This window comes from Protopterus annectens, chromosome 1.part0 (genome assembly GCF_019279795.1).
Source record: "Protopterus annectens isolate FY-2018-M chromosome 1.part0, PAN1.0, whole genome shotgun sequence".
Classification (NCBI taxonomy): Eukaryota; Metazoa; Chordata; order Ceratodontiformes; family Protopteridae; genus Protopterus; species Protopterus annectens.
Window position 1 is genome coordinate 1,808,490,331 of NC_056725.1, and position 17,399 is coordinate 1,808,507,729.

General features: G+C 42.6%; 1 protein-coding gene across 2 annotated transcripts in view; it reads right to left on the reverse strand.

The window, feature by feature from the left end:
* LOC122800178 (WT1 associated protein) overlaps window positions 1–17,399 on the reverse strand; it is a 1,433,819-nt gene that overhangs the window by 527,541 nt on the left and 888,879 nt on the right. For both annotated transcript variants that reach the window (XM_044069689.1, XM_044069693.1), the window contains exon 6: window positions 10,306–10,484. In XM_044069689.1, coding sequence (XP_043925624.1) covers window positions 10,306–10,484 — 179 coding nt within the window. The remainder of the gene's footprint in view (window positions 1–10,305; window positions 10,485–17,399) is intronic.

The window sequence follows — 17,399 nt, forward strand, 5'->3', positions numbered from 1 at the left end:
TTTTGTTCTTTATATCTCTGCGGGTCAACTGGGTCTTTTGTTTGTAATCACTTTTTCCAGGACCTCTCTCTAGACTTCATGAGAATTAGTGTGTTATTTGTTAGCCAAGGGGATATTGTCACTTTTATCCTAATTTTACAAGGTGGGGCTAATGAGTGTATGATATCAAGAAGAGAGTTGAAAGCTATGACAGCTTCATCTAGGGGGAGCTAAGTAAGGAAGTCCCAGCATACTCTAGAGATGAGGGTGTTAAATGATTCTGGATTGAAGTTGGAGAGATAATGTCTAGTAATGTATCTGTGTGGTTTAGAGAGGTGGTTTGTATATCTCGGCACCTTTATGGGCGAGTGGTCACTCAGGGAATCAGGAAGGGTTTCTGGATTGTGAGATTTGGAAAGAGCTGAGACAAGTATCCAACCAATGAGGGCATTTGTGGAGTGGGAGTTACTTAAATGTGTTGGTTTGCTAATTAGCTGAGTAAATCCATACAGATTTATATGGTGTGGGGATCCTGGGTTATTGAGGGTTAGCCAATTAATATTTATGTCCCCGAGGAGGATCGTTTCATTTGGGATGTTCAGGGAGAGACAGGAGAGTGTTTTCTAGCAGTGTAATATTTTCACCTGGTGGAATGTAGGTGGCTACTATAGCAATTGTGGTATAGTTACTGAGTTTAAGGTCAACTGCCAGTATTTCTGCTGGGGAGAAAGACGGGACAGACTGTGTTAGGTGAGAAATAGCAAGACTGTTGTAATAGACTACAGCAACTCCTCCACCCTTTTTGTTTTTACGATCAAGGCAAATTATGTTATAACCAGGAGGAAGAACGTCTTTATCAAGGCTGTGGGGTTTAAGCCAGGTTTCTGTTACTAGTTACAAGTAGTGTCCCACAAGGCTCAGTCCTGGGACCTCTCTTGTTCGGTATATATTTCTCGGAGGTACAGGCCAACACGGAAGGACTGTGGCTGACCAAGTTCGCAGAGGACTGCAAACTGGGCGCCATAATAGACTCTCCAGCCGACACAAGCATCCTCCAAAAGGGCCTCATAGAAACAGACAACTGGTGCCAGAGCCATGGCCTCAAGCTAAATGCCAAAAAGTGTATAGTCATCCCCTTTGGCAAAAACAAAGTGCCCACAAATTACCACATAGGTGGTAATCCATTAAGTACAGAAGTAGTAATTAGGGACCTGGGGACCCAAGTTGATGGCAATCTCTCATTTGACAACCACGTGGCCAAAGTGGTTAGAAAAACATTTTATATAGCCCACCTAATCATGAAGGGATTCACATCTAGATCAGGGGAGGTCATCGTGCCTCTTTACTCATCCCTCATCAGGCCCATAATTGAGTACAATGCCCCTTTTGGGAGGTACCTTACCAGACACCTGCAACAACTGGAAAGACCCCAAAAGTACCTCACCAAGAGGATCAAAGGGCTCAAACAGATGCCATATGCTGCCCGGTTAAAGAAACTCCAGCTCTACTCAGTGGCATACCGCCTGTTCAGAGGCGATCTGTGCCTGACGTATAAAGCCATGTCCAACCCGGAATTAATGGACATGCTGCACCTCAGAAAATCCAAATCCCATTGAGCTACGCGCTCGAGAGACTTGAACCTCAGCACTGAAATAAAAAGGACATGCTGGAGGGACAGATTCATAACCCAGAGGCTCCTTTCACTCTGGAATAAAATCCCAGTCCAGGTTAGGCAGAGTCCCTCATTGACTCTCTTCAAGAGGAATCTTGATGAGTGGATGGGAGATCGTAGGTTTACCCCCGGGTATCACTTCTGTGTCACTGTTAGACAGAGGCACAGTATACTAATCTCGAAAAAGGGCATAGCAAAATAAATTTAAAATGGGTGGCGAAAGCCAAACACATTCTGGCTAGGCTTATAAATGCCCTAGGGCAGATAGCCTAGTATGAACCTATGAACCTACAATAACATCTGGGGTATGATTCGCTATCCATGCATGAAACTAACTTTGTTGAGGATGCTTCGGGTATTAATAGAATAAAAAGGAGGTTTATGAGGTGTGGTTTGGTGGGATGTTTATGGAAGGAGGGTAATGGTGCATAGGTGCAGTGAGGAGAAGTAAGAGAATGAGCTGAAACTGCAGAAGTTTAGTGAGCAATAAGGTATGCATAGTGAAATCAGATTTAAGAAAGGTTTGTAATAGAGTAGTTAGAGAAGGGGGAGAAATCTGGTGAGGTAGAGGTATAAGAAATTAGAGTTGGAATGAGAGTAGCTAATTTGTAAAAGGCTACAACATTAAGGGTTTAAGTAGATGAAGTTAATATGCAGAAGAAGGGAGGTGAGGGTGTGTACTCTGGAGAGGGATAGTTAGTGGAGTTTAAAGTAGGAGGGTGGGGTGTGGGAGTGGGAGGTGGTTTGAGGTTAGGTATAAAGGAAATGATATGGGGGGTAGGTGGGAATGGGAGTGGGAGGGGAGTGAAGTGAGCCCGAGCGAAGTAGGACGAATGGTGCAGGGCTACACCAGAAACAGGGGAAAATAGCCCAATAAAAACTATCTGTAAGTAAGGGTATCTTGTCTATAAATAGGGAAATATTGTATAAGTGGAAAAAGGTCCTTTAGAAGTCCAGGGTATATAGCAGTCTATCTTGCTGCACTTATTGTATTACTTCCACTACCTTTGATGCAGTACAATAAATAAGGGGAGATTTAGCAGCAGTAGGTAGCTCAGACAGGCGATTTCTTTATTAGCAGGTAAATATAGAGTCTGTGTTAGAGAGGGAAAACTTAAAGGAGGTCGGGAGACAGTCCAGGGTTAGCAGTTACAAATACCATGCTCAGTGCAGTTAACTTTGATTTAAATAGTCGATACAAAAGTAAAACCTTGGCTTTAGTTCTAATTAGCAAGCTGACATTAGATTCATACTTTAAAGTTCAGGGGTGCCGCTGTCCTCAGGATGCTCTGGCTGTTTCAAAATTAACGGCTCCTATACAGGCAGATAGACACTGGGTTGACCAAGGGTGAAGGGAGCTGGGGAGCTTTCTCCAAGTTTTCTAGTGAGAATGTTATCAGTACAGCCACTCGGCTCAAGTAGGATAAAGGGAATGCTAGGGAATTTCCAGGGGCCTGACATATGGTTGATATCTACATCTACTACAATCTATCCATACAAACGTTAACTGAAATTAGCGAAGGAAAAATTAATGTTCCCCAGTAGGATACTTACCCGAATCCTGAATGCAGATTGAACCATGCTGGGAAGTCATTACTCATGATACTAGCCATGTGAGTCATACACATCGATCTGATGTATGAAAGATCTAATATGGCATAGGCAGGCATCAGCTTTATAAGCACAGCATTTTGCTGCCCCAGAGGGAGGGCATTTGTTCATGCTTAACAGGAAGGGTTCTGAGTTACAATGTCACGCCAGACATCTAGGGGCTCTGTACCGAGATCCCAGTAGTCAAGACAACTAGGAAAGTGACAATAGATCCTGAAAAGCCATATTATATTTGTCACACTCCAAAGTTACAGACGGTAACTAAGCAAGACCTTGCTCCCATTCCTAGGCCCTCGGACTCTACTAGAAGCAGCAGATCTCAAAGAAGCCTACCCCAGTGTCTCAGTTTTCAAAGAATACAGGCAGTATCAAGTGCGCTGTCACGGGAGCTTGTTACTAACAATTTGACTTTCTGCACTTGGGTTTCACGCTACTGAGCCCAGGAATTTTTACAAAATGTTTGGCTCAAGCTACACCACACTGTTTCAATGACTCCCATATCTATTCACACACAAACAACTATTTATATAGATTCAGACCCAAGCAGGCATTGTTCCAGAGTACCAAACAAGTTAGCTTAAGCAGGGAATACATTCTCTAAGTGGGTAGGGTTTGTTCATGTTTTTCCAATACCCTTGCTCACCACGGTAGCTCAAAACCTGAAAGAGAGCAGTCAGAAATTATCTTGACTGCCCCTTTCAAGCCAAGACAGCACTGGCTCTCCCACTTATTTCAGATGGCAAAGGGAATTCTCTGTCATGTGAACTTTCCGATGAGAGGCAGGAGGTGCCAATTACACCACTATCCATCCACATTAAAAACAGCAGCCTGGAAGACCTTATTCTCAGGGCATGTTTATATTCAGGATATGCTAAAAATTACAGAAACCAAAACAGTCAAATGCCAAAAATTAGTACCTAGCTAATTGGAAAAGTTTCTCTCTAGAGTCAAAGGAGGAACAGCACCAAAAACAAACAGGTGTACCAATGGCTACAGAGCATTTATGAACTGTTCACCTCTGACAGTTTATGCTTCCACAAAAATATACCTTTCATCCATTCCTGTCTACTTTTAGATCCCTCTGATGAAATCCATACCAGCAGTCAAATTCCTGAAAGGCATCCCTAACTTATGAATTGTGTGTTAGAAAAAACAGCCTTACCTCCCCCTTGAATCAACCCGCGGTGGTGGTGCTGCAGTAGCATTGTCGCCTCACAGTAAGACGCTGTCCGGTTCGATTCTCAGCTAGAGCATCTACTGCGTGGAGACATGCGTGAATGGGCGTACCTTCGTTGAAGGTTGTGCGTCAGGGCTGGTAACTCGGCACGTAAAAATCAACTACCAATTATTAATGGACCGGAGTTCCGCTGTGGCGACCCCTAACCGGGAAAAGCAGAAAGACGCAACAACCTCCCCCTTGAATCAGCTGCTATAATACTTTTGAAAGTTCTAACTTAAAACTGCATTCCTTATTGTGTTACTTTAGCCAGATTTTCCGAATTCTGGGTTTGGTGTGCAAAGACCCATATCGGATGTTCCTTACAGATAGGACAACCCAGAAAACTAACCCCCTCTTTCATGCTAAAGGTCATGACACAAGTAGCCTTTAACCAAGCAATTGGACTTCTGGTATTTCTTCCTAGATCTCACAAAACAGGGAGATTTTGCATTTGTAGAACAGACACTACCCAGACAGAACTAATGTACCAGAAAATCAGAACAAATGTTTTCTTCGGAAGAAAACAAAAGGGCTAAAGTAACAAACTCTACACAGAACAGCACACTTCTGTTAAAAGATGCATAATGGGGACAAGAGAAAGTTAACCTATTCAACAAGGGTCACAAAAGCAGCTACCACTGTCTTTCGTAAAGGGATTACTATACAGGACACCCTAAAATCAGCCACCAGATCCCTTTGTCATAACTTTCACAAAGCGCTGCATGATGGATGTGATCTCCATGGCAACAGTGGAGCTTGCCTCTGCCACGCTGAAGAGTTGGTTTTACTCCTCACCCTACCACAGAACCAACCACCCACCCTCTGACAGGGGCAGTTTTGGGGAATCTCCCATAAGGTTATAACTGCAAAAGCAACTCACACAAAGAACACAGCATAGTGTGGGCAACTTACCACAACAGATGCTACAGGGTGAGGTCACTGTTGCAGTCTATTCCCCCCCTACTGTTTAGAATGCACAGGGGATGGGATGTGTGCCCACTCCCTTCTTCCCCATCCTTATCCCCTTGTCATTCCCCTCTCCTTCATAAGTCTTCATAGGTCATGAATACTTCAGGGAATCTTTCAGTGATAGCAGACAACTACTTGGATTAGGACTGACCTGATAAAGACAATAAAGAAGCAAAGAAGGTGCAGGCAGACACCACCTATAAAGCAAGTATGCAGAGATATCAAAGTCAGGCTGGATGTCTGACTCAAACTGTAGCAGATACACCTAAAGTGATTTATTGCCAATTCTCACTTCCATGATTATTATTTCATTGTTGTAATGCCCTCTTCTTTCTCCATCATAGTTTCATGATTTGCAATCTTTTTCCCTTTTCTTCTGTTTTTCACTGTGTGATGCTCCACCTTCATATAAAATTTTCTGTGGAATGTCCTCTGACCTTTGATATCACATAAGGGATTCTACTACGGCAGCTAGCTGACTGGATGAAAGTAATTCTGAGGACTGGGGTTTCTGTTCGTGATAGCAGTGATGTCCAAGCTTCTGATATGGAGATATAAATCTTCACAACAATACTTACTTGATTTCAGCAGGAAGTTCAGATGAGTGTGATGAAGAAACTATGGGATCTCCTCTATACTACAGTGAAAGGCACTTGAGAAATCAAGAATAATATGGGTTTCGCTAGGATGTAATGAATTTTTCTTGCTGTTGATTACTAAATGAAATGCATTACTTTTATTCTGAAGTTAAACTTACTGTTTGTTTCTTTTTGTTACGTTTTGACTTGCAGCAGTATGTTTATGGGTAAAGTGCTTTTCTTTGGTAAATAGGGGAGGAAGTTGGGTAACTGTATAGATGTAGTCTGACCATTGCCATGAAGATGTAAGTAGGAATGAGCACTGCAAAGATTCTCAAAGAAGCTATGCCTCACATGCGTGCACTTGTACACACAGAGTTGCTCTTAGGCAAGGGAGTTTAATCTGGTGTATCCACCTCCACCAAAATAATATACAGCAAAACACAGGACATGCAGTACAGTTTATGAGGGAATAAAGGCTTATCCCTGAAATTATCTGGAGGGTGACAGAGGGTGGAGATGACGGCTGATCAAGTCCCAGCACTGTGATGCAAGACTGCGATGTACACATGGGAATTGCATATGAAGTACGCAGTGGTATCATACTAAAGTGCATGAAAACTCAGTCGTGGACATTCTCCAATATTCTGGACAGTTGACGGGTATGCATAGCGCAACTGATATATCTTGGCTTATATGCTCGTAAATATAACTACATGAATGACAATTTGTCAAGAACACACACCTTGTATGCCTTTAAAAAAACAAAATGAACTGCAAGATTATCAGCAGAACAACATGCAGATGCAGCCTATTCACCACCACAACAAAAAAATATTAACTCCTTCAAAAGTAGTGCCATGTAAAATAATAACACAGTGTAGTACTAACCATTACAAAACTGAATGTGAATACATTTACTTTTTTTCCTTGTCGTACTGGAAGCACAGAAAAAAAATAAGAGCAGGCCAAGTTTCAATATTTATAGTTCTACTCTTGCACTGTTAACCTAACACAGCATCATGATTTTTTTTGGGGTGGAGGGGGGGGGGGGTCACAGAAAGATATTCAGAATGCCAATTGAAAAAGCACAACAGTCACCAATATGGCAAGTAATACTGCTATCGCAAAGCATGCAAAACAATGCCAGAACACTTAGCGTAGCAAACCACTAATGTTATGACCAACTATGACCACATTTTAAAATCTACCATAGTATGTCTACAGAATCCAAGAATACAAACTCCTCGAGTTCAATCAAGATGGCCTATCTAGAAATGACAATCAAAACAGGAATTACTAACCATCCAGCAAATCTGATGGTGAACCTGTCTGACAGAACCTGTCAGACAAAGCACTATACAGGTGCGAGCTGCTTAACGTACGGGATACGTTGTATTCCACAAAACGTTAAGTGGCACGGATGTAAAGCAAACACTGTATACTTTGAATTGTGCTTCGCTTAACGTCCTTCTGCACAACGCCCAACTTCATTTACTTCTGCTTGGTAGAGTATGGATGCAAATGCGGTCAGATGTTGTGCAGAAGGACATTAAGTGGTGTACACCAAATCTATACATTTACAGCTTTAAAATGTTACTCTGAAAGACAGCTATAGAGTGAAACCGTTACAGGTAAGCAATGCCATCTTACTATGCAACTGGTCCCGCTCCTCAGAAAAAAGCAAATTCAACAATCCCACTAAACAGTTAAGATTGATGGATTTTTGCCTAGTACTTGCTACCAGCCTGATGTTCTGCCACACATTTGTTAGCCTTCTACTACCACCAGTTTCATAAGTCTTCATGAAAACAGCTTTACAGAAGAATCTGAGGGGAAAAAAAAGAAATACAGAGTATTGCACTGGCAAGTGCAACAGATGTAAGCAAGATAGAAAGTAATCATTACATGCAATCTCCCGAATTAAACAGAACATAATGAAAAGAAATGCTAGATAATGTGCCAAATTGTACAGTTCCAAAAAAAAAAAAAAGGCTAGAGAATGAAGCCACTTACAAAGTAGAAGTCAGTCAGTAGAGGTAACGAGTAGCAATCTCAACCGTTTTTCCAACTACTGGCAGGACAGAAGTTAAAAATAGGATCAGACAAGCCTTTAAAATGTAACACTACCACAACTACATAGGCACCCTTGTAAGTGTAAAACAAATTAAAGATCCTGTATGAAGTCCCTCACCAGCCAGGTGACAAAGATACCTCAAAGATCCAATTTGCTACACAGAAATATTAACTTTGAAATCAGATTTCACAGACTCTCAGTCTCTGTCAAATGTCAAGTGCTACAGCAGTTTAAAAAAAAAAAAAAAAAACAAGTACAGCTCAGTATCTGTAGAAAAAAATACTGAAAAGGATACACAAATGTTAGTTTCTGAAACCAAATGCAGTACTTTGAGCTATTTCCAAACTAAAAACTACAAATTTAATACAATTTGAAAAAGAAATCTGCACACATTCTAAGCAGTAACATGGAACAAAAACAGACAACTTACCCGAAGACATTTAATTTCCCATACGCTACTCTGGAAAGGTAACAAGTAAAAGAGGACCGAATAAAACTTCCCTCTGTCACAAACGTTTCCCTTCCACATCAAGGGACTAAGGGGCAAGACAAAATACTATTCATTCAGGTTCAGATATCTAACATAGCTAATCTGGATGCTCTTTTTAACACTGGTTTCTGCTGATCACTATATGAACAGGCAGTACTGCCTTGCTGAGTTACCAGTATGTCAGTTTTCTGCCTCACATTTTTAATGCAATTTAGTGTAAGAAACTTGAGCATTAACAACCTAAAGCATTTTTTTAAGTTACCACGTCTAAGCATCATTACTGCCTCATTACAAAAATCAGACCCAATAATTTGCACAACTGAAGTGCAGGCTACTCATTAACTGTTGCCAGAAAATATTAATTTTTAACAGTTACACTATCAGTCTTTGGCCTTCGTACATGAATTAGTCTTGCCATATACCCTCAACTTTAAGGATAAACAGGCAGTCTATATTTTCAAGGGGAAGGGCAATAACTGCAACTGTCAGTAGGCCAGAATCTCTGGCACCAACATAGATGACACTAATATAATGTGGCAAGTCTTATCTTTTCCTGTTGACAAGTGTTATATTTTAGTCCAGACTGATGGGTTTAGAACAGAGATGATGCATTCATTTAATGAAATAGGAAGCAGTAACTGTTCACAAATTTAACTAAGTGCTTACACTTTAAAAATCAAACAGCACCTCTGTATCTGCCATTAACTTGGGGATATATTCAGGGCTATTTTGCTTCCATAGGGCTGTTAAGTATAAGTTAACTTTTTTTTTGTTTTAAAAAAGCAAACATGACCTCACTGCATTTAGACAGACAACAGAAGTATAAATTATGCCATAAAAACTGCAGCACATTAAGCAAACTGAAAAGTCAATTCAACAAAATCACACCTGTAGGGGTGCATACCCTTTCAAATGCTTGACATTAACAAGACAAGAAAACTTTAGTGTGTTTTAACCAGATTAACTTTAGGTTCTGCAAACTCTTACACAGCCCAAAGTTAACTGGCTAGCAAGAATGTATACACTGCTCCTGGTGTGATATGTTATTTGGAGTACTGTACTAAGAAATTCACCTCTAACCATAGCTGTATATAAGAAAGTGACCAGCTCCCGTGACATCTGCCAGTTCACATCACTGAGGTTTGACTGTCAGCAGTTCACAATGAACAAGGAAGAAGCCCACAGTCTTAAAGCCCAAACTGACTTCCAGTGTCTGTCACTACTGCAAGGACTACAGCGTAGCGTACTCCAGTTTTTACTGGTATTTTGCATGCTCAATTCCCAGTTAACACTAGGTTCTTTCCTCCAAACTTAAGTCTGTATACACAGCGTACCACAGACTTTAAAAAAAAAAAAAAAAAAAAAAAAAAAAAGACTTCTGTTTCCCCCTCTAGTTTCTTCAAATACAACCATTTTCAAGTGTCTACATGTTCTAGGAGGGAAGCCAACAAAGCTGGATGTGGCCGCATCTTCCGAACAGTCAGACTCCTTCTGGCCTCTGAAGCACAGGGGGAGAGAAAAAGCTGAAACAGAAGGTTCATCTGATAAATGTTTTACATTATGCATTAAAAGCTGGACAGTATAAGAATCGAGTTTTTGGGGATCAAAGTCTGAGTCTTGGTGTGAAAAAGTACTTTTCTGTCCCACCATATGATTCTTGTAGTGAGACTGTCAGGGAAGTCTTGACTGGGGAGTATTTGGTTTGTTTACCTATCAGGCGTAAACTTCCAGGCACTCAGTTCATTTTGAGCTTGCTCCAGTTTGTCTTTAGTCTGTTCCAGTTCACTCTTCATTTTTAGGAAAAACAAGTTGATGGCTGGGTCCACCATAGTTGATCTCAGCTGAGCAGGACTAGGCTGCCTGACTTGCTTGAGGTACTGAATCTGCGTCTGCAAAAGAGAGAGAGAGAGATAAAGTGTCAACTAGGACAAGAAAACACTGTACATAACCCTGTTTATAATATGTTTTCTGCAGTACTTAAAAGTAATGGGGGAGGGGGGAATATTAATTTGTACTGATTACTATAAGTTACCAAGTTCCACTTCATGCAGAATAACTTTACCTGCCTAGAATGACAGTTGCACTTCCTTTCAGATGTGGTTAAACCCATTTGCAGGTACTACTCAGCCAGTACAAAATAGTATTTCCATAAGAAAATTGCTTCTTTAAATATTCTTTTAGTTGTTATTAAAGTATAACTACAGGCAAAAACTGAAAACATTAACCTCGTCTGTGATGTTCAACCTGATACAAGGGCAGAAAAAGAAAACAGTTCTTGTCTTGATGTTCCAACTTGTCAAGTCAATACAAGCCTCCCACAACATTAGAAGATGCTAGTAATTCTGATTTTATTTTAATCTTAAATTACCACATTGGGGTAGGTATGCCCCACTCCCATATTCTTTCCTACAATGCAGTCTCCCAAGAAAAGGAAATAAAAATGCCTTGTCCATCCTCCCTCCTAGTACTTTCACTATCCCCCTCTCAAAGAACTTTAACTCTAGCCCATTTAGAATTGTAGCTACTTTGTAAACAATGTATACGTTAAATGTGCTACGACTAATCTCACTATGTCATGTTTCTCTGTCAATCAATTTCATTCATTTGATGTTCCTCATCTTCAATGCTATAGAGACCAGATGGCTTAGTGGTTAAAGTCTTCGCCTCCAATGCACAAGGTTCAATCCTGACCTCCGACTAATGCCTGTTTGGAGTTTGCATGTTCTCTCTGTCTCCGTGGGGTTTCTCCCATGTCCGAAAAACATGCTAAGTGTCTCCATCTCAAACTCACCAATGAATGGAGCTGTGGGCAGCAGCACAGACTCTACATGGTGCCCAATGGGGGGTAGAGTTGTAAAAAGACCAACCGCTTTGGGCATCTATTGTGGTGCGCAGTATCCTCAAGATAGGCGAACATGGATCACAAACTGCGCGCCGTGGCAGGGCTAGCCACTCGGTGTAAAATATGGCTCTAGGTGATTCGGTCATGTTGACTGTCGCCAAAAAATGGGCATGGGTAGTTACCGGTGATAAGTGGGTTGAGGACCCGGCCTACTCTCTGACCTATGCCAGGGACCCATGCTAACAGTGGGAGGGGTATATGTGCCCCTAATGGCCAGTGTGTGCCTGCCATAACAAGCCCAGCAGCCCTGGGTCAATAGGCTACTGGCTGGCCGGTGTCTAGTTGCCCAGCCTGGGTTACCTGGGATAGCTCTGTTGAGTGAAAGTTGGACATAAAACCAACCAACCTGCCAAACATGAACTGAGAATTGCTACGCTTAATGTAGGTTCACTGACAGGACGCAGCTTAGAAGTGGATGACATGATGATACGGAGGAGGCTGGACATCCTATGTATCCAAGAGACGAGATGGAAGGGCAGTGCAACAAAGCCACTTGGCTTGGGATCCAGACTCTACTACTCAGGTGGTGGACCGGCTAGAAATGTTGTAGGAATTGTGGTGAGACAGAGGCTTCAGAAGTCAGTGAGGGATATCATTAGAATTAAAGACAGACTCATGGCAATCAGACTCCAGTGTAATGATAGGACAGTATTCATAATCTCAGCCTATGCCCCACAGCAGGGTTGTGATAGTGAGGAAAAGAGTGCATTCAGACAGCAGTTGCAGGACCTACTAGATAAAGCAGGACAACATGAATTGGTGTTGATAATGGGTGACTTAAATGCACATATCAGGATACGAGGACTGCCTGGGTCCAACATGGGTGGAGCAAAAGGAATAAAGGAGGAGAAGCCATTCTAGACTTCTGTCTAGCAAATGGCTTGATAGTAGCCAACACATGGTTCAGAAAGAGAGACAGTCACAAGATCGCATACAAGAGTAGCCAACATGCAACTCAGGTAGACTTCCTCCTAGTAAGGAAAAGGCACTGGGGTAAAATCCATGATTGCAAAGTCATCCCCAGTGAAACAGTTGGTTCACAGCATAAACCAGTAGTTGCCACAATCAGCTGCAAGCAGTGGTCAGAGAAGGCGCTAAGGTCAACAGAGACCAGGCTGAAGACCTGGGAGTTGACTGGAGAGAAAGTATAGCAGTTCAAGGAATTACTCAGGGCTCTAGCACCCCAAGAAGAGGAGGAAATAGGTGGAGTTGAAGAAGAGTGGCAGCCTAAAACAGCATGTGTTAGGACTACAGAAAAGATATGTGGCCGAGCCAGGTATGGAAATAAGGTACATAAGGAAAGCTGGTGGTGGAATGCAGAAGTGCAGGAAGTAATCAAAAGAAAGGAGGAGTGCAGGAAGAAGTGGGAGATTGAAAAGACTGACCAAGTTAGGAAGGACTACTGGTTGGCTAACAAAGAAACTAAGAAAGAAGTTGCAATAGCAAAGAATAGGGCATCAGAGGCGCTCTAACAGCTTATGGAAAGTGACTCAGTAAGGGGCACAAAGAAACTATACCAGGTTGCAAGGCAAAGACAAAAAGATAAAGAAGATAGTCAGACACCCTTCATAAGGGATTCCAGCAACAACCTGCTTACCAGCCCACAGGACATCAAAGGCAGATGGAAGGAGTATTTCCAGCAGCTTCTGAATGAAGAAAACCCCACAGAAGCGGTACTGCCCCAGAAACAGCCTACAATGAGAGTAGAAGAGGAGCCCAGCTTAGAAGAAGTAAGAGCAGCACTAAGGAAAATGAAGTCAGGGAAAGCAGCAGGCTCAGATGAGGTCACAGCAGATATGATAAACATGCTGGGTGAGCTAGGGGAGAAATGGCTCCTGAGGGTACTAATTGCAGTGTGGAGAGAAAGGCGTATCCCAGATGACTGGAGAATAAGCATACTCGTGCCAGTGTACAAGAAAGTACAGTTTTGTACCTACCATAAATGTAGATGTCCGAGAGGAATGCATCTGCAGTCTTTACAAATGGGTTGTCCTGTCGTCAGGCAGCTCCTCGGTCGGCAGGATTCCAAAGTCTGGGTCTGGCTTCGGCTGGTGTCGCACTTCACCCGACGTCATTGCGGCAGTTATTCGGGTATAAAGGCATCAGCCGACGCCATTTTCCTCAGTGTTTCTTGCCCCAGATGCCAGGTGCCCTCTTGGATGGCTAAATTTGGATAAATGCCAAAGTTTCCAAATAGTAGAGAGCAAACACACAAAATAAGCATGTATGTACATATATACAAACAAATACACCATAATAGATCCCCCCCAAGCTAGCTGAAGATTGGCAAATACCCTAGGAGTACCTCAGAGCGGAAGGAGGGTGGGTAATCCTGACTGCAGATGCATTCCTCTCGGACATCTACATTTATGGTAGGTACAAAACTGTACTATGTCCTTCAAGGATGTATCTGCAGTCTTTACAAATGGGTAGAATACCATAGCTAAACTAGGGGAGGAGGCAATGAGAAAAGATTATGGTGTAGTTAGGATCCCTTGCAAAACAGCAGTGGCAAAACCAGCACGGGATCTAGAGTATAGAGGTAAGTTATAATGCTTGGCAAATGTATGCACGGAGGTCCAAGTAGCAGCCTCTATAATGTCCTTGGTAGCCACTCCTCGTAAGAAAGCTGTGGTAGTGGCTGTAGCCCTTGTGGAGTGAGGCCTGATGTTCTCTGGAGTTTTCTTTCCATGGTAGGAGTAACAAGATCTAATGCAGTTTCCTATCCATTTGGAGATTGTCTGTTTAGAAATTGGTTTTCCTTCCTTCCCTGTTGCATATGCTACCAGAAGCTGGTCAGTCTTTCTATTGTTTTTTGTCCTGTCTAGATAGTAGCGTAATTGCCTGTGTACATCCAAGGTATGTAAGAGCCTTTCTCCCCTGTTCTGTGGGTTGGGGAAGAATGTAGGGAGGTGGATAGCCTGATTTAAAGAAACTCTGGATACCACCTTAGGCATAAATGTAGGATTTGTTCCCATGGACACTATCTTGATGGAAGATCAGGAAGGGTTGCACTGCCATTAATGCCTGCAGCTCAGAGACCCTTCTTGCTGAAGTTATTGCCAGCAGGAAAGCAGTCTTCCAGGATAAGTATTGTAATTTTGCTGTTGCTGCTGGTTCGAAAGGAGGAAGAGTCAGTTTTTCTAGTACAAAATTCAAGTCCCATGCTGGCAATGGAGGTTTCCTGGGAGGTTTTACATTTTTAATTCCTCTCAGAAACTGTCTGAGCAGAGGATGCGAGAAGACAGGAGGATCCAAGCTGTATTCTGCTGAAATAGCTGATGCATGTATCTTGATGGAAGAGTAGGACAGGCCTGTATGGTAGAGCTCCGCCAAGTACTCCAGGATGTTGGCTATGTTCACAAGTGTCACATCTTGCCCCTTTGCAGTACTCCAGATGAGATATCTTTTCCATTTTGCTGCATAATTCTTTCTTGTGGAAGGTCTACGAGCCTCCAGGATTATGTCTTTAACCCTTTGGGATAAATTTGGGTTAATTGCTATTATGTAATGTTCCAGGCAGTTAACTGCAGAGTTTTCAGGCTTGGATGCAGGATGTTGTAGTTGTTCTGTGTTAGCAGTAATGGGATCAGGGGCAGCGTCCATGTTTGTTCCCTGGACATGCTCCTCAGCAGCGGATACCAATGTTGTCTTGGCCAGTTTGGGGCTATCAGAATGATCCTCGGACGTTCCTCTTTGATCTTCAGAAGCACCTTGTGCATCAAAGGAAGTGGTGGGAATGCGTATGCTGTCAGGCTTTTCCAACTGAAAGAAAGGGAGTCCACCTTCCAAGCAAGTGGGTGGTAAGTCCTTGTGCAGACTTTCTTCAACTGGTGATTGAATGGGGATGCAAACAAGTCTATTTGTGGTAATCCCCATTTTCTTGTGATGGTTTTGAAGATGTCCGGATGCAGCATCCATTCGTGGGCATCTGTTGTAGTTCTGCTTAATATGTCTGCTAGAATGTTTTCCTTCCCTGGTACATAAATTGCCTGTAACTGAATGTTGCAGCTCAGAGCCACATCCCATAGGTCCAGTGCCAGCCGGCATAGAGGGTATGAGTGTGTGCCTCCCTGTTTGTTGATGTACCACATAACTGTGGTGTTGTCTGTCCTTATCAACTGGCCTTCTTGGAGAAAAGGTCTGAATGCCTGGATTGCCAATTTCACTGCCATCATTTCTTTTAGATTTATGTGCAGATGCAGTTGGTCTTGAGTCCATAGGCCTTGAATGCACTTGTCCAGCATGTGTGCCCCCCATCCGAGGTCTGAGACATCTGTTGTGATGGTTTGACTCGGTTGATTTTTGCAGAAGGGCAATCCTGAGTTTGACTGGCAGGCCTGAGCCCACCATAGGAACTCCTGTTTCAGGCATGGGATCATTGGAATTTTGGTTTCTAGGCTGTGCTTGTGCTGGGACCACAAATTCTTTAGGTACCACTGTAGTTTTCTCATGTGCAGCTTGGCATGAGGGACCAGTATTATGCAGGATGCCATGAAGCCTAGAGCTTGTAGCACTTTTCTTGCAGTTAGATGGTTCTGCTTTGTTAATGCCAAGAAGTAGAGAGGAAGTTGTTCTTTCTTTTCTGCAGTTAGGAATGCCATTTGTTTTGATGTGTCCAGTTCTGCACCCAGAAAGGTTATTCTTTGGGATGGAATCAGCCTTGACTTTTTTGTATTGACTGTATATCCCAGGGCTTGTAGCAGGTAGATGACTCTTTGTAAGTCTTCTGTTAGTTTGTTTTTGTTGTCCGCTTGTATCAGGCAGTCGTCCAGGTAGGGATAGATTTGAATCCCCTGAAGTCTGCAATGAGCTATAACTGATGCCAGGCATTTCGTGAACACTCTGGGCGCAGTAGATAAGCCAAAAGGCAATGCTGAGAATTGATAATGCTCTGATCCTGCAAGAAATCTGAGGTATCTTCTGCAACTTGGTCTTATGGGGACGTGCAGGTATGCCTCCTTGAGATCTAGAGTTACCAGCCAAGACTCCTTGCCCAGCATGGGAAGAAGCTGCTGTAGGGTCAGCATTTTGAATTTGGGAACAATGAGGAATGTGTTTAAAGCGGACAGGTCTAGAATAGGCCTCCATTTGTTTTCTTTCCTTGGTACCAGGAAGAGCCTTGAGTAAAATCCCTTTCCTTGTTCCATAGATGGTACCTTTTCCACAGCTCTCATTTTTAATTGAGATATTTGCTTTAGAGCTTCTGTCTTTTGAGTAGGTGGTAGGTTTGGCATTCCTCTCTTTTCTGGTAGAGTATGAAAATGGAACCTGTAACCTTGGTCTATAGTTTGCAAAATCCATTTTTCTCTTGTAATGCAGTGCCAGTTTTTTGAAAATAAGGTTAGCTTTCCGCCCAAGGGTGCTTGTAGTTGTTCCCTGGTAGGCGGTACCACCGCCAAGTCACTGTGATTGAGTTGTTGTAGTGGTGGTGGTGGCTGTATCCTTGCCTCGTTGGTTGTTACCATGCCACTGGCGACCCCTGTAGGCACCCCTGGATTGGTTTCTGCCTCTAGAGCGCCTATTCCTGCCTCTTTGTGGCTTAGAGGATTCCGGAAAGGACCAATTCTTGGAGGGCCAGTTCCTGCTAAACCTTGGAGGTTGAACTTGTAGGAAATCTTTCACTGTTTGCACAGATTTTGCTTTCTCTTCCATCTTTTTTAGTACCTGCTGTGCAGGGGAACCAAATAAATTGACCTTGTCCATAGGTGCATTCAAAAGCTTTGATTTGACATGGTCTGGTAATGCCTGTTCTTTCAACCATGCATGCCTCCTAATAACTGTGCCAGTCATGGCTGATCTAAAGGAAGCCTCCAGTGCATCATAGCCACATTTTAAAGAATGGTTACTAACCTGCTGTATGTTATGTACCATTTCCTGAACATACTTTTTATCTAAAGAT